Below are 21,640 nucleotides of genomic sequence, written 5' to 3' on the forward strand. Positions count from 1 at the left end.
GGTGAACAGGCAGTGGCTCGGGTGGTTGTTGTCCTTGATGATCTTTATGGCCTTCCTGTGACATCGGGTGGTGTAGGTGTCCTGGAGGGCAGGTAGTTTGCCCCCGGTGATGCGTTGTGCACACCTCACTACCCTCTGGAGAGCCTTACGGTTGTGGGCGGAGCGGTTGCCGTACCAGGTGATACAGCCCGACAGGATGCTCTGATTGTGCATCTGTAGAAGTTTGTGAGTGCTTTTGGTGACAAGCCAAATTTCTTCAGCCTCCTGAGGTTAAAGAGGCGCTGCTGCGCCTTCTTCACGATGCTGTCTGTGTGGGTGGACCAATTCAGTTTGTCTGTGATGTGTACCCCGAGGAACTTAAAACTTACTACCCTCTCCACTACTGTTCCATCGATGTGGATTGGGAGGTGTTCCCTCTGCTGTTTCCTGAAGTCCACAATCATCTCCTTAGTTTTGTTGACGTTGAGTGTGAGGTTATTTTCCTTTGATATTGATAACAATCACCCTTACGTACATTGGTTAGCTGAAGTTTCTCTAGAAACTAGCTTAAATTCTAAATGACCATTTTATAATTATATTATTAATACAGTCAATGTTATTACAATATGCTTGGCCAGATATGCAGTTCACTTGTAAAAGCATAACCTGTGTCTCCATATCACATTACTCAGTCAGTAGCATTACAAGAACCATGCTATGGGGAAGAACTAGCGGCAAGGGGATGAAAATATACAGTGACGGTTTTGACACACTATTTGGTCCTAAACAGAGAGTACACACTGGCAGAATGCCTGACCACTGTATGGAAAGCGTTGACTACATACAGACTCAGTGAGTGTAACAGTATAGCTTCCGTCCCTCTCTTCGCCCCTACCTGGGCTCAAACCAGGAACCCTCTGCACAGATCAACAGGCACCCTCGAAGCATCGTTACCCATCGCTCCACAAACCACTACTTCAAGGTCTCAGAGTGACGTCACCGATCGAAACGCTCTTAGCGCGCACCACCGCTAACAAGCTAGCCATTTCACATCGGTCACATGAGCATAGCCTATTGAGAGAGGCTCCCATAGACAGACCTGGCTCTCAAGAGAAGACAGGCTATGTGCACACTGCCTTCAAAATGAGGTGGAAACTAAGCTGCACTTCCTAACCTCCTGTCAAATGTATGACCATATTAGAGACCCATATTTTCCTCAGATTACACAGACCCATAAAGAATTCGAAAACAAACCCAATTTTGGGTGAAATAACACAGTGTGCCATCACAGCAGCAATATTTGTGACCTGTTGCCACAAGAAAAGGGCAACCAGTGAAGAACAAACACCATTGTAAATACAACCCATATTTATGTTTATTTATTTTCCCTTTTGTAACTTAACAATTTGCACATCATTACAACAATGTATATAGCCATAATATGACATATTCCATGTTTATATTCATTTGGAACGCTTGTGAGTGTAACGTTTACTGTTTATTTTGATTGTTTATTTCACTTCTGTTTATTATCTATTTCACTTGCTTAGGCAATGTAAACACATGTTTTCCATGCCAATAAAGCCATTTAAATTGAATCGCGAGAAAACCCTGCTTACGTTGTGTCCTTTCAACAAATTTAGCACTAACCTTTCAGAGTCAACTATGCACTGTAGGTCGATCAAGTCAAGGCAACTCAATCCCACATCTCGTGACATTTTTGCACACGCACTCACAGCACAATGGAAAAAAAACACAGGTCAACAGTTTTAGGGTGACGGATGTATACAGTGACCAATGAAAACTCTTAACAGATAACTATTCTCCAATCATTGCAGTAGTTAGAGAAGGCGCGTCCACGAAGGAATAAGCTGCGGGAGAAGTAGCTAGTGGCTGAGAGAAGCGATCATCGCAGTGAAGATGGTGAGAGGAATGCGGGGACTAAGGAGAGCCGTACTAGAATGTATAAAAAAGTTACCCGTCACAGCCAGCCGAGAAACACCTAAAAGGATTGGCGTAAGGTAACTGCTGTTCATGTTTTATGTACAAATGTAAATCCTTAATATGGTCAAGTTACTGCTAGCATTAGCCTACCTACAGTTCGCATTTTTTCTCGATGAAGCTAAAGTTCTCTAGCAGGTTGTTAGTTTAGTTTGCCTCAGCTGCTTTGTGTCAAGCCGGTCAATCTGCTTTTCTGTCTCAAATTAACTTTAGCAGACTACTTTAGCTAGCTTACTTACTTAAGTTATCTAACAGATTCGTATAACTAGCCAAACATGTCATTTTAGCTAACTGTTTTGACAACTAATTAGGGCTGCTGCCTGATTGCTAAATGTTAACTATGGCAGGGGTACTCATGGGAACTCGGGACACAGTGGGTGGGTTGCGAGTTATGAGAATACATCTATAATCACACACTCTTTTTAATCGTTGGAGGATTTCTCATTTGGTTCTCGAACTGAACACCGCCAGGCAGCCTAGTGGTTAGAGCATTGGACTAGTAACTGACGGGTTGCTAGATCAAATCCCCGAGCTGACAAGGTACAAATCTGTTGTTCTGCCTCTGAACAAGGCAGTTTACTCACTGTTCCTAGGCTGTCATTGTAAATAAGACTTTGTTCTTAACTGACTTGCCTAGTTAAATAATACAATCCAATGTGTTTCCTTTGAAGCATTGGTATGTAACGTTAGTTGAGGTTTGTACAAATTGTTATTTTATCTATGGCATGTTTACAATTAGAATGCTAGTTGGCTAGACTGTCTACTACCTCCGATATCAGTCAGTGCAGTGTCTCTGCCTCTGGCTGAAATGGTTAACATGTCAAAGGCATTCATCCACTTAGCTAAGTGGCTGAAGTTATTAGAGAAGTCTGGAAAAGTTCCATGTATCCAGCTACCTGTGTTACGCAATCTGTCTTTGGACATTATCTGGGGCTTAAAATTAACGCATGATAACACGGACAGTGTCCTTTTGCAAAATGGTACACGGCATCATGTGTGCAACAAAAGTAAAACATTTACTTTCTGTTATAATTTTTGTCAAACCGTCTACGTATATAGTTTGACGCATGCGTTTGCTAAATCCAACGTATGCACCACACAGAACGCTCTGCAACTGCAACGCAATGCAGAAAGTCAAATGGAGGGTTCCATCAGAAATTAATGGAGTTCTGGTTAACCCAAAATGCAATGACCCTGTCGGTGTGATCTAGGCATTAGGCACTGCCTAGAGTGATGAAGCCAAACTCCTAGTTGCACTCCTCACTATGCCAGGAGGATGTTTTAGGAAGCTGCTAAATAGTTTACAATTGCACTGAATCTTAGGAGTTCCCATTCAAAAACACACTACTTCTGCACTGTAGGCGAATTCAGTAGGTGCTCTTAATCTGACTATCAGTGTCTTGAAAACATAAACGGATTGAAGTTCGTGGAACTCACAATTTTGTATTCCTCACACCATGCAGTGCTACACAAAATAATATCACGCAGCAAAGTGACAATACCCAAGCTGGTGGTCATAACTACTGTAGTCCAATCAGTCATTCTCCCCAATGCTGACCTCCAGGTACGTTGTGTGGCAATCACCAGCCAGGTGCAGCGGTGGCTAAGCTGCTGGCACCTGGCAGATGGCCATCATCTGTTTCTGTCAGGGACACAGCTGCCACCACAAGCATGTTCTCCACTAATGCGCCTCTCTCTATGTCACTCTCTCTGTCACTCACTCACAGCTATTTCAACGCAGCTATTGCGTTGAAAGGAACTAACAGGCTTTCACCATAATCCTACCGGCTCCTACTATTCAGTTATTTGGGATTTACAGCATTTCATTTGAGTCAGTTGTGTGTATTGGTGTGCATATAGTCTTTCATTGGAATTAAACCACTGTTTGAATAGTCCTAGGTGTGTGTTGAGGTTGTCCTCTGAGTCAGAGATTCAAAGGTATTTTCTGACTCACTCTTTGCAAGTGTTTAATTTTGTATTTTTTTTACCCTGAAATAGTTGTCACTGGGGCAGCAGCAGGTGTGCTCACTGTGCAGAATTCAGTACGTTCACTTTACTGCTCACTGAACCGAAAATGTGACACCTGGAGGACCCTGTCTTTCTCAGCTTCAAGCCTCTGTAGCTGACAAGCCTTTCATTGGGCTAGTCACATAGAGAAGATCAACACTTGTTAAGCAGGTGTAAATGGAGCGTAATTTCCTTTGTTATGCACTGTTCTCTCTATGCCTATACTGACCTTGAACGTAAGCATGAGAATAGCATACTATATACCTGCTATTTGTTGGCGGTGGAGATCAAAGAGATGAAGGTGTGTCTACAGATACGCCGAATTCTGACCATGACTTAATTCCACCATCTTTTACGTGTGATGAAACGATGAATGAGGTCGAGCGACTTATCGGTTCCAAGTGGAACAACCTCTACTTCATTCTTTCAGATAGAAATAACCCCGTTCTCCATGTACTGTCATTTACAACTTGGGGTTTGTAAATATAAATGACAATTGTTTTAGATCTGTTTTACCTTTTTGTTGCTGAAAACAAATGTGGTACCAGTCATATGGCAGCAAACTGAAGCATACCAACTAGAAGTCGACCGATTAATCGGAATGGCCGATTTAATTAGGGCCGATTTCAAGTTTTCATAACAATCGGAAATTGATATTTTTGGGCGCCGATTTCCGATTATTTAAAAAAAACTTTTACAATTTATTTTTATTTTTATACCTTTTACTTAACTGGGCAAGTCTGTTAAGAACACATTCTTATTTTCAATGACTGCCTAGGAACTGTGGGTTAACTGCCTTGTTCAGGGGCAAAACAACAGATTTTCACCATGTCAACTCAGGGGTTCCAATCTTGCAACCGCACAGTTAACTAGTCCAACGCTAAAACCATTGCACTCCACGAGGAGACTGCCTGTTACGAGAATGCAGTAGAAGCCAAGATAAGTTGCTAGCTAGCATTAAACGTATCTTATAAAAAACAATCAATCATAATCTCTAGTTATAACTACTAATCCAGTTTAGCAGGCAATATTAACCAGGTGAAATTGTGTCATTTCTCTTGTGTTCATTGCACGCAGAGTCAGGGTATATGCAACAGTTTGGGCTGCCTGGCTCATTGTGAACCAATTTGCCAGAATTTTATGTAATTATGACATACATTGAAGGTTGTGCAATGTAACAAGAATATTTAGACTTAGGGATGCCACCCGTTAGATAAAATACCGAACGGTTCCGTATTTCACTGAAAGAATAAACGTCTTGTTTTCGAGATGATAGTTTCAGGATTCGACCTTATTAATGACCTAAGGCTCGTATTTCTGTGTGTTATTATTTTATAATTAAATCTGATTTGATAGAGCAGTCTGACTGAGCAGCAGCAGGCCCGTAATCATTCATTCAAACAGCACTTTCGTGCAGTTTGCCAGCAGCTCTTCGCAAGCACAGCGCTGTTTATGCCTGTCAGCCTAATGGCTGGTGTAACCAATGTGAAATGGCTAGCTAGTTAGCTGGGTGTGCGCTAATACTGTTTCAAACGTCACTTGCTTTTACATTTTGAGTAGTTATTCCCCTTGTAGCGGCTTTTGTGAGCGATGGATAACGATGCTTCGAGGGTGGCTGTTGTCGATGTGTTCCTGGTTCGAGCCCAGGTAGGGGTGAGGAGGGGGACGGAAGCTATACTGGCAATACTATAGTGCCTATAAGAAGATCCAATAGTCAAAGGTGTATGAAATACAAATGGTATAGAGAAATAGTCTTATAAATACTATATTAACTACAACCTAAAACCTCTTACCTGGGAATATTGAAGTCTCATGTTAAAAGGAACCACCAACTTTCATATGTTCTCATGTTCTGAGCAAGGAACTTAAACGTTAGCTTTTTTTACATGGCACATATTGCACTTTTACTTTCTTCTCCAACACTTTGTTTTTGCATTATTTAAACCAAATTGAACATGTTTCATTATTTATTTGAGGCTAAATTGATTTTATTGATGTATTATATTAAGTTAAAATAAGTGTTCATTCAGTATTGTTGTAATTGTCGTTATTACAACAACGAAAAATATCGGCTTTTTTTGGTCCTCCAATAATCGGTATCGGCGTTGAAAAATCATAATCGGTCAACCTCTAATATCAACATCACTTTTCCCACAGTGAAGTTTATGAAATGCTGGCCTTATAACTTGATGAAATTTGGAGTCCCAAGCTATAGGTTTCTTTAGCCATGCACAAATTATTGTATAGCGCCAAACCTACTGAGTTGATTTATGATTTTTAGAGTTTTTTTAAATTAAATGCCCAGACTTTTCACTGTATTTTTTTATTTCTGCAAGTATAGCCAAGCATGTTGTGGTTGATTTTGCATATTTCTGGTTACTGGTAGCTTGTGGAAAAGGGATTCGAACAGTTGATCTTAGAAACCAACACTACCTGTTCTCACCAGAAAATGTCCTGTTCCTTTTAACTGTTTTTTTTTTGCCCTGTGGATGTATTGGCCCCTTCACATGGTGGTTTTGTAAACATCTGCAGTGTGAGAACATGAGCTCAGAGACCTGAGGCTCTGATGAACCATTGGCCACTTCCATTGATCTTGACATAGTTAGCTTTAAAAGGGCACCCTGCAGCAGCCGAGCGTAACGTTTCTAATCCCGTACGTACACCGACGGTTTGGTTGTTCAGCTATCGGGAAGAGGTGTCCAGAGAATTCTGTCATGCAGCCAGTCCATACATAGGAATTAGATACTTAGAAATTATTGTGAATTTGACGCTGATATGTGTGTGAAACTGGCAAATGATTGACCCTTATGTTTTCTGACTCACCTCTCTCCTTGTTTCGGAACAGATATCTCTCCTCATGTGGGATCCTGATGATGAGGGTGCCACCCCTCCTGGGGGCCATGCCCAGGTCCACAGTCATCGTGGCCCCCACCCGCTCCTTCTTCAACCTAGCTGACACCTTCAACAAGAGGAAGGAGTACTCTGAGAGACGCGTCATGGGGTCAGTCACTGTGCCTCCCTGAAATCAGACCTGCCTTTGTCTGGGTTCAAATACTGTTTAAAATCTTTCAAATAATTTGAATGTCTGCTTTAGGCTGCCTGGAGTGCCAGTTGGTCATGGTTTGCCAGGTGGTCATGGTTTAGGAGTTCTCTATTAGTTCTATTGCAACAGTTCAGTGGAGCACAGACAAAGTTGCCCATTTTAAAATTATTTCAAATAATATTTAAACCCAAGTCTGCCTCCTAGAAATGAATATAGATACTCTGGTTTCTCTATGCATTGTCTGTCCTGCTCCCACCAATGACTCTCATATATCCATTGAAGGTCATAATCACTCAATTTTACACTGTTAAAAGCAACCCATTCTGTGTCCTGGGCTATATTTAAAGCAACCCATTCTGTGTCCTGGGCTATATTAAAAGCAGCCCATTCTGTGTCCTGGGCTATTTGCCAGGCTGTTATGTAATGATTGGCTGGGAAATTGCAATAGTCTGACTGCGTTAGTCCCCGGGCAAGTTGAGACATGGGGGCAGAGAATGTCAATCATCCCTGTTAAGTAACAGTCTTCTTCCGTTGATGACCTTCACCTACATTACAAATAGAATTTAAGGTCAGAGTTTGGAGGACTATCCTCCCTCTGTAAGAGATGTTGACCCAGGCCTCCTCTCTCTCTCTCTCAGGTACTCTATGTTGGAGATGTATGAAGTGGTAGCTGGGGTGGAGAACTACCTTCACTTCGTTCCCTGGTGTAAGAAGTCTGACGTGGTGTTCCGGCGCTCGGGGTTCTGTAAGGCCAAGCTGACAGTTGGCTTCCCCCCGGTAGTGGAGAACTACACCTCGCTGGTCACCACAGTGCGCCCCCACCTGGTCAAGGTAAGGCACTGCAGTAGCAGCTGGTAACTCCCACCACTACTGTATATGCAGTGAGGGTACTTGGCTAGATCTAAGATAAGCAGCTGTGAAGTAGATGGACACTGGGTGTGTTCCTGTTTGTCTTAATTGCTGTTGTGTTGAATAGCTGATCAGATGTCACTGTCTGGAGAAGTGTTTACCATCTCAGGAACTACATAAATATTATATAGCAATCTTATGAATATCGCAGTGGGCCTTTTTAATAAAGATGACCTGGAATGCAGCCACTGTGGTTATATCAGCAGTCTGACCGTGGCTGTGTTGACCCTCAGGCAGCCTGTTCAGACGGTAAGCTCTTCAACCACCTGGAGACGGTGTGGCGCTTCAGCCCTGGCCTCCCTGGCTACCCTCGTACCTGCACGGTTGACTTCTCTGTAAGTACCTCAACACACTGCACTGTGGGTATCTGGGGCACACATAAAATACACTAACCATGTATGTGTCTGCATAAGAGTTAGCTATGCATCTCTACTATCTTTGGCACTGTTTTCTTCTCTCAACGTTGTTTTTTTCTTCTCTCGCACACATGCATGTATACATGATCATATGTCTAGATCACTTTCTCAACCACTCCATCTCTCCACCTCTCCCTCTCTCCCTCTCTCCACCTCTCCACACCTCTCCACCTCTCCCTCTCTCCACCTCTCCCTCTCTCCACCTCTCCCTCTCTCCACCTCTCCACCTCCCTCTCTCCACCTCCCTCTCTCCACCTCTCCATCTCTCCACCTCTTCCTCTCTCCATCTCTCCAGATCTCCTTTGAGTTCCGCTCCCTGCTGCATTCCCAGCTGGCCACGGTGTTCTTTGACGAGGTGGTGAAGCAGAACGTGTCGGCGTTTGAGAGGCGGGCCGGGAAACTGTACGGAGCACAGACCATGATCCCCAGAGAGCTCATGTTTCATGAGGTGCACCACACGTAGCGTGCCCCAACGGTTCATCCTCTCTCTGCGCACACACACACGACGGGGAGGGGGGGAGAGGTTAAATGCCTGAACACTGCAGTGCCTTATCAGAAAACAACCAATGATTTTATACCCATTAACTGCTTGTGGCTAGATTCTGTCCCCCTCCCTGCCCCCCCAAAAGACACTCCCCCCTGTACCACCATAGACCCCTACTGGTGCCCTCTCACCCCAAAGAAACCATCAGCACCTCTGGCCAGTAGGCACATCTCAGAGTTTAGTGCTTTCCCCATGCGGTGAGCACAGGGCTCATAATAGCCCTCTTGTGGAGATATAAAAACTCTTCTACTAAGGCCTAAATAAAGTCTGTTTATAGTGAAAGGCTGTATCAAAGGATCGGCTTGTACATTTTTTAATGAAGTGTGAGCACTTGAAGATCGACGTTTCCTAAAGGAATGTCACAACACTGCCGAGCAGATGTATACACACGGCCGTGCCTACCTACACATACCTGTTCAAGAGGTGCTGTGTTGCAACAATGTTACCGGGGATATTTCTGCTGCATCCCATATAGCACATTGTTCTCTAATGACCATGGGAGGCATGTTGTTCAGTTATGGCACTTGTGCAATATGTGTTTAGTTTTCTAAATGCAGCTACTTTTTCCGTAGAGATATCCACTGTTTAAAAGGGCCCAGACTGGCTAGGCAGGGTACAGTGTCATCCAAACTGTCTGTGTCAAATGGCACCCTATTTCCTATACAATATACCCATAGGGCTCTGGTCAAAAGTAGTTTACTATATGCACTACGTTTGACCAAAAGTAGTGCACTATAAAGGGAATAAGTTAACATGTTGGTTTCTTGTCTGTCAGTGAGGTATCTTACCATAGAACCTTTTAAAGATGTCACTCTTATGTACACCCAGTGACCTTTGACCTGATCCTAGTTGAATCATATTTATATTTTATAACTTTAAGCATTCTACTCCTATAAAGATATTTAAGAACATGTACATATTGTTTTAAGACCACAGATAAGAGTGCTGGCTTAACTATAATTGTGTTTTGGGGATTGTTTTATAGTGCAAATGGAGGTGTTTCAATGAGCGAAGATGTATAAACTATTTTGTGTGTAGTTCTAGTTGCACAGTTAATGTAGACTCCAGAACATTTAATGGGAAGTCTGTTTCGGTGTTGTGCCTTCCTCGGGTTTAGAGTTGTCAACATCCGATTGGTTGACTATAGACGAGGGAATCATGTGAGAGGTAAGAATAGAACTGACAGTAAGTTATGACTCCTGCTGGACAAATACAGAACCACATGCACAAGAGGAAACCATTTTTCAAGGACAGAAATGCTGTAACAAAATACTATACCAACAGGTTACCTTGCCAGAGACATGAGCTAAGATACTAATACTACATATTTAACCAGGAGAGCTCAAAATGTAGACTTGGGCTCTCCAACCTTGTTCCTAGAGAGCTAACCTGTAGATATTCACTCCAAACACAATTCTAAATGACTCGATTCAGGTTACCAACTAGCTAATTCTTGAAATCGGGTGTGCTAGATTAGGGTTGGAGTGAACCTACAGGACAGTAGTAGTCCAGGAACAGGGTGGGTGAGCCCTAACAAACAATCACCAAATTGACAGGAATTTCATTCTGGGGTGGATTATCTAAGTGATGTTAACTATTGCGTTTTCTAGAATTCCAGTTCAGTATGTCTGGCATTGTACAATGAAATGATCAGATATGTGAAGTGTTTGTTCATGAAAGCACAATGGTCTTGTTCAGAACATTTGGTTTTATTAAATAAAAATTGTCTACATTGTACAAAACATGTCAAATGATCACAATTGTTTATTTGCAAAGAAATAATGTGGGGGGGGGCACAGCTCAACACTTCTTGAATGCACGGTTGTTTATAGTACTGATTGAACACACAGTAAATGTAGGCTAAACATCTATGAGCAGTAAGTACAAATCCGGTCATGAGGACATCAATGGGTTTCACATTAACTTGTGGCTTGGACCTTCACTGGCCCAAACTGCTGTAACTAGTCCGACCAACCTACAGTCCACCTCTGCTAGAAAGACATTCAGCTATCTTAATGCACAATAACCATCCTATAGAATTCTGATATGAATCTTTTGGTTCCAAAGTTCTAGAATATTTAAGTATTGAAATCAGACAAAGTAAAGGAATGCTCATGCGCCGCAATTATTTTATTTTCATTAACTCAACTGAAAAGGTTACGGTTCCTCCCAACATTACTTGGGTGAAACAGGACAAAGCTAAAACTAACAAAAGGTTACGACAAAAATTGACAGTGGCATGCCTGGCCAGGTTTCCTTTCTCTAGCAAACCCCCTTCTAGCTACAGCTATCCTGTGTTTAACCATTTATTCAAATCAGCCTCGTCTTTAACGTCAGGAAGTTACAGGCTTCATTACTTCCATTTGATAGAAATTACAATTTATCAATACCAGCATTGCATTATTCGCACTGGTTAGCATCTTTCATAAACAGTGAATATTCTGCATGTTGCTGATGGATGATGAGACAGCCATGTTTGTGAGGTAAATGGAGGGGGTCTCACAGCCTCAGTTAATAAGGGGGGGGATCATCGGGGCAGACTGGGGTCTCAGAGCCTCAGTTAAAGAGGTAGAGGGATGGAGAGAGGCTGAGCGAGGACAGGCTGGTCGGGTAGAGGGACGGAGAGAGGCTGAGCGAGGACAGGCTAGTCTGTTCTTCCAGAGGGTGGAGGGGAGACAATCAGCAGAAGTAGTGTGGTTCATCCATTTGCAGCTCCAACAAAACTCAGGGCCATTCAGTTTTGGCAAGTCTGGGGCTTGGAGGGACAATTTGCCCCCTAGCCCCACGCTGCCATTAAGTTTTTACAGCGCTTTGAGGTGGGCCTCAGAACATGCCACCGCCCATACCTCCCATACCTCCCATGCCGCCCATACCTCCTGGCATGCCACCCTCCTTCTCCTCCTTGGGCAGCTCTGTGACCACACACTCAGCAGTGGAGAGAAGAGATGCGACACCTGCAGCATCCATTAGTGCAGTCCTCACCACCTGTAGGGGGAGACAGACTTAGTCCATGTTGTAATACAGACATACACCAAGAGAGGGAGCCAGAGCACTTCAGCAGAGAACCTGTAATATCACTAGCTGCCATTTGCTGTCTACACAACTTCAGTCTAGTGAAAGCATACACCGTAAACCTTATTGCAGCAACTACTCAATCTTGTATGAATTAACATTCATATAACTTTGCCAACATTAGTTCTGTACATTTTCCATCACTATAAAATGAACATGTCTTTATTATATTTTTGGTATGCTGGGTGAATGACAGCGAAATGACAGTGTAGTGCCGAGCTAAAGCATCCATACCTTGGTGGGGTCAATGATGCCCTTCTCTACCATGTTGACGTACTCTCCTTCCATGGCATCGTAGCCGATCTCCACCGCGGCCTGAAGGATCTTCTCTACCACTAGAGAGCCCTCCACACCAGCGTTCTTAGCAATTGTCATGGCTGGCACACGCAGAGCTCGTCTGATGATGTCAATTCCTATAGACAGGAAGCGATATACCAAGTTAAGCTACAATACTTCTGTCTAAAAGTTTAAAATGAAAATGGAGCATATCTCGCCACTCCCATGTGACCAGATGAAAGCCTATTGGCAAGTTGGGTAAAGATTAAGAACTCTACTTACCAATCTTCTGGTCAGAGTTGATGGGCACGAGGGCATCCAGGGCAGGGATTGAGCGCAGCAGGGCACAGCCACCCCCGGGCACGATGCCCTCCTCCACAGCGGCCCTGGTGGCATTCAGGGCGTCGGTCACACGGTCCTTCTTCTCATTCACCTCCACATCACTCGTTCCTCCCACCTGAAACAGAACAGTCAGTGGATGACTCTCTCTTTCATGCATGGTGGTTACAGGAGCAACTCAAATGTAAATCTTGTCTCACATTAGGAATCTCCTAATGTCAACTCATCCTACCTTGTTTTTTTTGCTCCGTATACAAACTAACAACTTACAGAAGCACACACACACACATCTGCCCAAACCACATGCATTATTGTTCGCCACAAGGCTTCACATTGTTTTTCCTCCATCACCCATGCTATTTCAATAAATCATTTTCCCATTCTGTTGATGGCGGATTGACTGATTTCAAAGTTTAATATACGTTTATTTTTAAAGATGTGAATCACCAGCCCATTGGGTATATTCTAGGCTTATTTCAATAGCCAGGACTAAAATGTGACAATATTCAGGACAATTAAAAGGACTAAACAAATGTAATGAAATCATACTGTCATCTATCCCTCTTAAGCTCTCTTTCTCTCTTCAATCCCCTCCATACAGCCCCCGACCTCTTCTCCTCTGACCTTGAGCACAGCCACTCCGTCAGACAGCTTGGCCAGCCTTTCGTTGAGCTTCTCCTTCTCGTAATCGCTGGTGGTGTTCTCCAGCTGCTCAGCGATCTGAGCCTGCCTCTTCTCGATGGATGCCGTGTCTCCCTTCCCCTTCAGCAGCATGGTGTCGTCCTTGGTCACTGACACCTCGCCCACCTGGCCAAAGTCATGTGCCTGGATGTCCTCCAGAGCAATGCCCACCGCCTCATCACCAAACACCTAAGGAAGAAAGAGGAGGGATGTCAGTAAAGGAAGGGCAAGATTTGAACAGGTAATCATTGGCCCTGATAAAATATTTTTTAAATGGTATCCATCTTTTAAGAGTGGGACAGAGGGTGCACTTCACCATTATTAGAATAGGGCCATTGGGTGCCGAGCTAAACCCTTAACCATGGGATAAGCAAGACTTTGCAACATTCATTGATTGATTGATTGATGAATCATGCCAGTGCAGACGTGTCTGAGACCAAGTGTCCCTGCCTGCTGTGGGATGCAGCCAGACAGGGATAGGAGAAGACATGTTTCTGTGTGCAGGGGGAATGACAACCGCAATGAAAAGGCTGTACTGTAACTTATCCTGTTTTTCCTATTCCTTTTCTCAAGTAGTGATTGACTGATATAAGTTGGGATGGTTACAGTGTAAAGTGTTCTTACAGTAGAAATGGATTGATGTCCGTATAGGCCCTACGGTGATGATTAGTGTAGTGTGCTTACAGTGCCCCCGGTGGCCACGGCCATGTCGTGCAGCTGGGCCTTCCTGTTGTCTCCAAAGCCTGGGGCCTTGACTGCCACCACTTGTAGTCCCACCTTCAGCCTAAAGACAGAGTAGAGGTTAAATGAACACACCCAAACTGACATCATCCAGCATCTACACATAAAGAGGGCAGGAATAGCAAAATTGTCTACAGCTTTATTTTGAGGTTGACTCTTCAGTTATCAATACCCAGAGCTGAATGATGTTGGTGATATATCTCAGTGTTCTATATTAGTAGTGCAGCAATGTGAGCTGGTTCTATCCCATTGGCCCAGGTGCTCAGTCAGTGTTGATGTGAAGGGGAAAGGTCCTTAAAACAGGTCCTTTACCTCAAGGGTGTTTACTGGTTAAATTAAGGACACTGACTGACCTGCTGAGGACAAGGGCCTGTATTCACCAAGTGTCTGAGCAGGATTGCTCATCTAGGATCAGATCCCCCTGTGCATATCTAGGATCAGATCCCCCTGTGCATATAATTATGATCCAAAAGCCCAGACTGATCCCAGATCAGAACTGCTACTCTGGGACACAGGGTGCTAAAGGGACAGGGAACTGACCTGTTGAGAACCAGGGTGCTGAGGGCCTCTCCGTCCACATCCTCAGCCACGATGACCAGAGGTTTCCGGTTCTGGTTGGCCAATTCCAGGGCAGGGACGATGCTCTGGACAGTGGAGATCTTCTTCTCACTCAGCAACACATAGGCATCCTGAAACTCACACTTCTGGCCTGAGGGACAGAGATGAGAGATGTTATGTAAAAGCTCCAAAATGGCCAAATGTGGAGAATCAACATCATAAAAATACATTAAATCTGTAGATCATCAAGATCACCAGTGTGCTGGAGTTTCTTTTAATCTTAAAGCCACAAAATAGCTGGGCATGGTGGTGGGGTCATGGCAGACGGGGGACCTTACCTTTGGCTGTGTTGATGAAGTAAGGTGAGATGTATCCGCGGTCGAACTTCAGCCCCTCAATGATCTCAAGCTCATCATGCAGAGTTTTGCCATCCTTGACAGTGATGACTCCCTTACGGCCCACTTTTTTCATGGCGTTGGAGATGATGGTGCCGATCTCCACGTCTCCATTAGCAGAGATGGTGGCCACCTAGCAGACAGAACAGAGCATTGAAAACTTTACATTCAACATCCAAGAAGGCTGTCTTAATATATAGTAGAATATAAATATTGCACCCGTCTATTAAATAATTATTTGTATCAATTGAATAAATATGAATATTGACTTATTTGATCAATCCATATTCTTAACACAATTGGTTACCTGGGCAATCTCCTCAGGTGTGGTGACTGGCTTAGACATCCTCTTCAGTTCAGCAATGACGGTCTCCACAGCCAGCATGACGCCACGGCGGATCTCCACAGGGTTAGCGCCTTTACTAATGGTGTCAAAGCCCTCCTTGGCGATGGCTCTGGCCAGCACGGTGGCGGTAGTGGTGCCATCTCCTGCTTCCTCGTTTGTGTTGTTGGCCACGTCCTGGACCAGCTTGGCACCGATGTTCTGGTACTTGCACTTCAGGTCAATGGCCTTGGCTACAGTGACGCCGTCCTTGGTCACCTTGGGGCTGCCCCAGCTCTGCTCGATGATTACTGTGCGACCCTGCAGGAATGCGGCAAAGGATACAGCTCAAAACACTTGTGTTCAGTTGTTCCTGCCCGAACAAGACACACCGTGGTGCACACGATTCTTCGGGTGGAAATAAAACCCAAATAAAAAGTGATACAATAATGAATTGGTTATACATAACAGACATCTGACCCCTGGGTGAAATTTAAATAGGACAGAATTGTATATATTTATTTGGCACCGCAATATAGCAGAAGGTATAGTCATAGCAATTCCCTCCTCCTACCTTGGGACCCATGGTGACGGCGACAGCATCAGCCAGCAGATCCACTCCCTTCAGCATCATGGCCCGAGCATCGGCTCCAAACTTGACGTCCTTGGCGTAGGCTCGGGTGAGGTGGGGGGCCAGGGCCCTGCAGACTGGCCTCATCTGTCTCATCACCGTGGGTAGACGCAGCATCTCTGGAAGGGGGAGATAGAGAAAAATTATAGGGGGCGACACTACCAATCATTCAGTCACAGAGCAGCCAATTAAAAAATGTCATTTGTCAGCTGTTAGCTATCTTGCTTTAATATGCACTTAAATTGTTGGTAAAATCTCAAAGTAGGAAACAGGAGTCCATGTTTGCCCTGTAACAAATGAATCTTCTGGATTATACCAAAGACTCCTTCTACCCCCCCCCCCCCCCAAAACAAGCTATACAGTACAACCTATTGGCCTTTCATGATACAGCAAGAGTCATCAGGGAATAATTAACCAATGAATGACAGCATTCCCATGATGAAATACCCCTGAAAATCTCAAGGACAAAAAGGACATAACCCAGAGCAAGACCACAAGCAAATGTGTGTTTGAAGTCTTGCAGAAAGACAAAGAAATATCCATCTTATTTAGCAGAACATGGTCTAAAAGGGAAAACGTCAAAAGGAGGGAATTTGAATAAACTGTCACAGTAGGCTATCATAAATTAGCTTACATGTTGGCAGAATTTATTGGTCTATATAACCCAAATCAAGGGCTCAGGTCAACATACTGCACATTTCTCAAGGTCCTGAGAACAAGTAGCATTTAGCTGCCTGAGTCCATGTCCGGCACGCTATTGCACAGTGTTGTGCATCCGATTACAAATTAATCTGAGACGTTCATTCGGAATCGTAAATTATTTATTTCTGTGATGGGGCGTTTGCTGATATTTGCGACATCGTTTCTGAAATGTCTTGAACCGGTCTTTTCCTGATTCTCCCCACGTGTGCGTAGGTCATGCGTCACAAGGTCAAAATCGCACAGCGTATGGAGAGTGCGCAGTAAATGCCTTACCTCAATGAATGAACTACTTAATTAATTAAAAAATGTACTTGTCGTAAAAATGTCCAGCACAAGCATTATTTGTCAAATAATGCTACATACAACATTTATATCGCAGCCGATACCAGCCCGAGGTAGCCATTTATTAGATATCCCAAATTGATTTTGAATAGGCATTTAAAACAAAAAAAATATTGGCAAGACTGGGACTACGTTAATTTGTCACGCCGGTATGTAGATGTATATAACTAGGAGTGAGAAAAATGATACGTTTAGCAATCGTTTGGAATTAGGCCTAGTTGTGATGGTGACAAAATATGTTGTAGGGATATGCATGAGTCAATGTTAGCCAGATAGCCCAATTGGTGACGTTATCTGTCATTACCGAATTAAGATCAGAGCACATGACATCGAAATGAACGTGAAAATAATTGCATAACTAATGCTAATTGTTAACTAGCTACCTTCAAAAGCTGTAATGTTAGTTAGCTAACTACCAATTTAACTTACCAAATAGATAGACTTACGGAAAATACTGGAGAAACAACGACAAGTAGCGATGCCATAATTACCAGTGCCTGATATTCAGGGACATTAGGAGGTAAATTACCATTCCAAACGAGCATGGCTACTTGACTGTCCTTGCTGGATGGAGGCTTGAAAATACTAACGATGCTCGCAAAAGCATTGACGTTTGAGACAGTTCATTATGCTGTTTAGACTGATGCGCTACATAGATTTATAAAGACATAATAGTACTTACTTGTCGTTTGAAAGATTTTAGGCTGGCACGATTTGGTCGTCTGGAGGAAACTGAGTGATTAACGTTATAGAGTTGAGAAGAACGACCAGAGGTGTGGTGAATCAAACTTCAGAGACAGCACTGCACATGGCCTTTTGCATCCGGGTAATTTACTGGTCCGCCCCAAAACCTGCATAGGGGAAATATAAATTATATTTGCTGAAATTGAGTGAAATTTTGTATCATATGTATTGTATTTCAAATTAATGGGCTATCTATGTACATGCATAAGGTAAATTACTTCATTTTGTGAGTTTATCGTGTAAAAAATGAACTTGTCACTGTAATGCTCGTTCCTGGGCACCCAGATTCCAGAATGTACTATTGGAGAAAAAAAGAGGGGTCAAAGTTGGCACATTGTGCAACATTGCTGCGAATTGCAATCACATAAAAACTCATGACGTATTAGTTATAATTTCATCATAACTGTCCTGACGAGTCCCCCCTGCACAAGTGTGATCATTTTATGTTTGCACGTGTTACGACGTGCTTTTTTGCGTTATGTAGAGGTTATGGAATATTCTGGAACGGAAACTGTCCCGGAACCGTAAAGTAAGAACATTTGAAGACACGCATGCGCGTCCCAGTTCTCGATATTTCCTCACGTGGAGTTTCCGCTTCAGCCTGTTAGATCCACACTCAAGAAGAAATCGGGGCTCAACATCACGAGGTTTCAACGACTATCACTTAAAGATGGTAAGGCATTCTTTCTCAAAACAATGTCACATATCTAAGATATAATTTAGGATACTTAACGTTCTGCCACAAACAGACTTGCTAGCTAGCTAGCTAGCTAGCTAGCATAACGAGTTTCATAACGTTAGCAAACCAGCTAGTTTGCTAATTATGCCTTGTTTTCTCTCAGACAAGGTCAGACAGATGTTGCCATTTTCAGTGTTCGCACAAGTAGTTGAGCTTGTTAGCACCACTGCAAAAATACAGGATGAGATGAGTTTGGCAGCTTCACACTGCGCAAAGTACTTCAGACAATGTCAAGCGAGCTGCCATGCATGATTGTGCCAAAGCAGATCATTAACAGTTAACAGACACCACTTGAAACATTCAATCTCCAATCGTTGGTTATTGGTGAAAATATACATCTGAATTTGGTATTGCTAGCGTTGTACTTAGAATGAATGAAGTGATGACACGTGACGTGAACCATATTTTGCCTAAACTAATCTGAGGCCGCATGCTGTGTGGATGATCCTTTGTGCACAAAACGTTAGCCATCAGTTTTTATTTTTTTATATATATATTTTTTAAATCTAATTTTACATTGAATGAATTGATCGATTCTGTTTGTTATGGTTCATTGTCGTGTCCTTGCACAACGACAATATGAAATACCGGCTCCTTATCAACCACTTCTGGTTTACGTTGCTTCAGACGTCGTGATCCCATGTGCAACTGCGTCAGAGCATTTTAATTTGGTCTGGGCTATCCAGGGTCCTTGGGAGGTTAGGTAGGGTTTAGGGTAGGGAAGTCCAGGATAGCACTGACCATTTTCAGTTGATTATTAATTTCAGCACTTGCTGCCTGTTTAAACATTTTAGACTAGCCTATATACTACAATAACTTAACGAATGCAACACAATTCCAAGTTGGAATACTGCCCATTACCCTAAATATGATAGACTGGGGGATCTGAAGCATGAGACAAATCAGTTACTGAAGAACAGACCTTGAATGTTTTCTCTGGAGGTCTGGGTCCTTGAGACCACTATCTAGACCCCACAAAGCTTTCGTCGCCATGCGGGGGTGTGTCTTGCTGACTTGTTCTGGAATTTACTCCAACAGTCCCGCAATGATTAGTCTAAAAGATTATCTGTGGGTCAGGGTTCTGTCCTTCTGTTCCCCCCCCTCCTCTGTTTCCCCTGTTTCAGAGATGCCCTTCACTCAAGGTCAAAGATAAATTTGCTAGCAGACTGGCAGCTGGTGTTGCAAATCTTCTGTTTTGGTACCTTGCAATGTGCTGGCCACATAAAGAACCCACACTCTTCTTAGTAATCTTAGTTTAAGCTTGAAGATCGTCCTAAATCAGTATTCAAACAATTGCTTTCTTTATACCCGTCATTAGTGAATACAAAGGGTTTCTTTGTTGCCTATGGCAGGCTCTACTTGGCAAATTGCATGGACACTGCTAGTTATCAAGGTCCATCCCTATGGATATTCCTCCCCCATTCTAATGTAATGAACCCTCTGATTTCCTGTTGCTGTTACAGAGGTCTGTATAGGAGAGTACCACTAACCCGTAGTAAGTAGGTTTATGAATACCTAGTTGGTAACTTGACCAAACTTACCAAACCAAGAACTCTGGGAAGACGCCAAAGGTTTAAATGTACATATTCCACCAAAATGTCCTTATTTTCAGTGGCAGATGGCTACAACGCATATCCTTTTGGCTATTTAAGGGGCCACTATGGGCGGCCCCTTCTGCTTTTGTTACTCAAGTCTTTACCAGTTCACACAATGGATCTCAGGCTCTACCTAGTGGCTATTTGAGGGTATGACCATTGAATGCTAAGCACTCACTGTAGAAGAGTCCAAAACTCTTCAACTCTGATGTGCTATTTAGCTAAAATCAGTTGCAAAGTTTGTTTTGTTTTTTAAGTTAGATTGCAGTGTTTTGTTTGTACATTGTCTCTGTCAAATTACATACTTCCCCTTCGTCTTATAGGCTTTCAGGAAATTCCTTCCCATGTTTGACCGGGTGCTGGTGGAGCGTCTGGCTGCAGAGACTATGTCGAAGGGGGGCATTATGCTGCCAGAGAAGGCCCAGGGCAAGGTGCTGCAGGCCACAGTGGTGGCAGTGGGACCAGGCTCTACCAACCAGGTAACTTACTGCTCCTGTTTCACTCACTCCGGCTAAACAATAGCTTATGGCTGTGCTGTCGAACTAACTGGCTTGTCTGTCTGGTGTGCAGTTGATCAGATTTCAATGCAAGGAGATTAGAAGTGTTTATCTTCATGGACCACATTGATACAATATAGTAATCTTTTGATGTGAGAGCTTGCTGCTCTGGCTTGTGGCCATAGAGAGAGAGAGATAGAGGACGCATATTTATATCTGTGCCATTATAGCGTCTGACAGCATGGGCAGTGCCATTGGGGCTACTATTCATAGGAAACCCCACCCAGTTGACTACTTTAAAATGGTGCAAGCCCCTCAATGGTGCTGTCCATGCAAAAATGGCTTTTGGCCACTAGAGGCTTCTATCATTCTCTATGGTTGTGTCTAAATGTGTTGTCTACTGATCTCATTCAGAAAGGATATCTGACACCCATGAGTGTCAAAATTGGAGAGAAGGTCCTTCTGCCAGAGTACGGAGGAACTAAAGTTCACCTGGAAGACAAGGTATGTCTAAAAATGTTATCTATAAAATATCATACTTATCTAATACAATGATTAGTTGTGGGCATAATCTACATGTTCATTAGACTATAAATAATTATGACCACAGTAAAAGCAATTGATTCTTCTAATTGTCTATTCAATTTCCACATTTGTCTTTCAGGAATACTTCCTGTTCCGTGATGCTGACATCCTTGGCAAATATGTAGAATAATCCTTTCTGCGTTACAACCTCCATTCATCCTAATATAGGTTGCCTCGTTTTTGTTTCTTATGTTATTCAATTGTAAATAATTCTGATCATGTTTTGTTACAATAATAAAGTCAACTATTGAATCTAGATGTGTTGCCTCTTTCATACTCCTGCCAAGCAGATATTCTATATGTGCAAGTGGGGACTCTTCATGCTGAGGAGTGAGTTTGACAGATATAACAAGTTGAATATGCATGAACTTTCCACAAAAATCAAATCTGCATAAGACTTTGTTGAAGTACCAGTTGATTAGCAACTGGTTTGGGTAAATGGAAAAGTCCTTCCACTCCTGCAATACACTTGTTCCATGAAATTAAAGATTTCTTTCAAATCAGGCGTGAGCAACTACTTTT

The 21,640-nt window shown here is 43.1% G+C and overlaps 3 protein-coding genes across 3 annotated transcripts; 2 read left to right on the plus strand and 1 right to left on the minus strand.

The window, feature by feature from the left end:
• Positions 1-1,818: 1,818 nt before the first annotated feature.
• LOC139380877 (coenzyme Q-binding protein COQ10 homolog B, mitochondrial-like) lies at positions 1,819-10,641 on the plus strand. Its single transcript, XM_071124019.1, has 5 exons — positions 1,819-2,000; positions 6,833-6,988; positions 7,669-7,861; positions 8,173-8,274; positions 8,651-10,641. Exons 1-5 carry the CDS (start codon positions 1,900-1,902, stop codon positions 8,816-8,818), a joined length of 720 nt encoding a protein of 239 aa, XP_070980120.1. The 5' UTR covers positions 1,819-1,899; the 3' UTR covers positions 8,819-10,641.
• On the minus strand, positions 10,588-17,809 carry LOC139380876 (60 kDa heat shock protein, mitochondrial-like). The gene is made up of 10 exons (XM_071124018.1): positions 17,641-17,809; positions 15,858-16,033; positions 15,269-15,604; positions 14,905-15,094; positions 14,549-14,717; positions 13,952-14,051; positions 13,211-13,456; positions 12,530-12,704; positions 12,206-12,384; positions 10,588-11,884 (listed from the first exon to the last, which is right to left on the minus strand). The coding sequence occupies exons 2-10, from the start codon at positions 16,029-16,031 to the stop codon at positions 11,723-11,725; spliced, it is 1,731 nt and encodes a 576-aa protein (XP_070980119.1). The 5' UTR covers positions 16,032-16,033; positions 17,641-17,809; the 3' UTR covers positions 10,588-11,722.
• Positions 17,810-18,076: 267 nt separating this feature from the next.
• Positions 18,077-21,374, plus strand: LOC139380879 (10 kDa heat shock protein, mitochondrial). Its single transcript, XM_071124021.1, has 4 exons — positions 18,077-18,375; positions 20,360-20,515; positions 20,948-21,037; positions 21,198-21,374. The coding sequence occupies exons 1-4, from the start codon at positions 18,373-18,375 to the stop codon at positions 21,246-21,248; spliced, it is 300 nt and encodes a 99-aa protein (XP_070980122.1). The 5' UTR covers positions 18,077-18,372; the 3' UTR covers positions 21,249-21,374.
• Positions 21,375-21,640: the final 266 nt, after the last annotated feature.

This window comes from Oncorhynchus clarkii, chromosome 22, assembly GCF_045791955.1.
Source record: "Oncorhynchus clarkii lewisi isolate Uvic-CL-2024 chromosome 22, UVic_Ocla_1.0, whole genome shotgun sequence".
NCBI classification, from domain to species: domain Eukaryota; kingdom Metazoa; phylum Chordata; class Actinopteri; order Salmoniformes; family Salmonidae; genus Oncorhynchus; species Oncorhynchus clarkii.

What these genes read in the sequence shown, in the direction of transcription:
- LOC139380877 (XM_071124019.1), top strand. Translation starts at nt 1,900, where the DNA reads ATGGTGAGAGGAATGCGGGGACTAAGGAGAGCCGTACTAGAATGTATA. An exon ending in CCTAAAAGGATTGGCGTAAG is followed by an intron (nt 2,001 to 6,832) that starts GTAACTGCTGTT and finishes GTTTCGGAACAG; the next exon opens with ATATCTCTCCTCATGTGGGA. An exon ending in TCTGAGAGACGCGTCATGGG is followed by an intron (nt 6,989 to 7,668) that starts GTCAGTCACTGT and finishes TCTCTCTCTCAG; the next exon opens with GTACTCTATGTTGGAGATGT.
- LOC139380876 (XM_071124018.1), bottom strand. Translation starts at nt 16,031, where the DNA reads ATGCTGCGTCTACCCACGGTGATGAGACAGATGAGGCCAGTCTGCAGG. An exon ending in CCGTCACCATGGGTCCCAAG is followed by an intron (nt 15,605 to 15,857) that starts GTAGGAGGAGGG and finishes GCATTCCTGCAG; the next exon opens with GGTCGCACAGTAATCATCGA. An exon ending in ACGGAGTGGCTGTGCTCAAG is followed by an intron (nt 12,705 to 13,210) that starts GTCAGAGGAGAA and finishes GTTCTGTTTCAG; the next exon opens with GTGGGAGGAACGAGTGATGT.
- LOC139380879 (XM_071124021.1), top strand. An exon ending in GACCAGGCTCTACCAACCAG is followed by an intron (nt 20,516 to 20,947) that starts GTAACTTACTGC and finishes GATCTCATTCAG; the next exon opens with AAAGGATATCTGACACCCAT. An exon ending in AAGTTCACCTGGAAGACAAG is followed by an intron (nt 21,038 to 21,197) that starts GTATGTCTAAAA and finishes TTTGTCTTTCAG; the next exon opens with GAATACTTCCTGTTCCGTGA.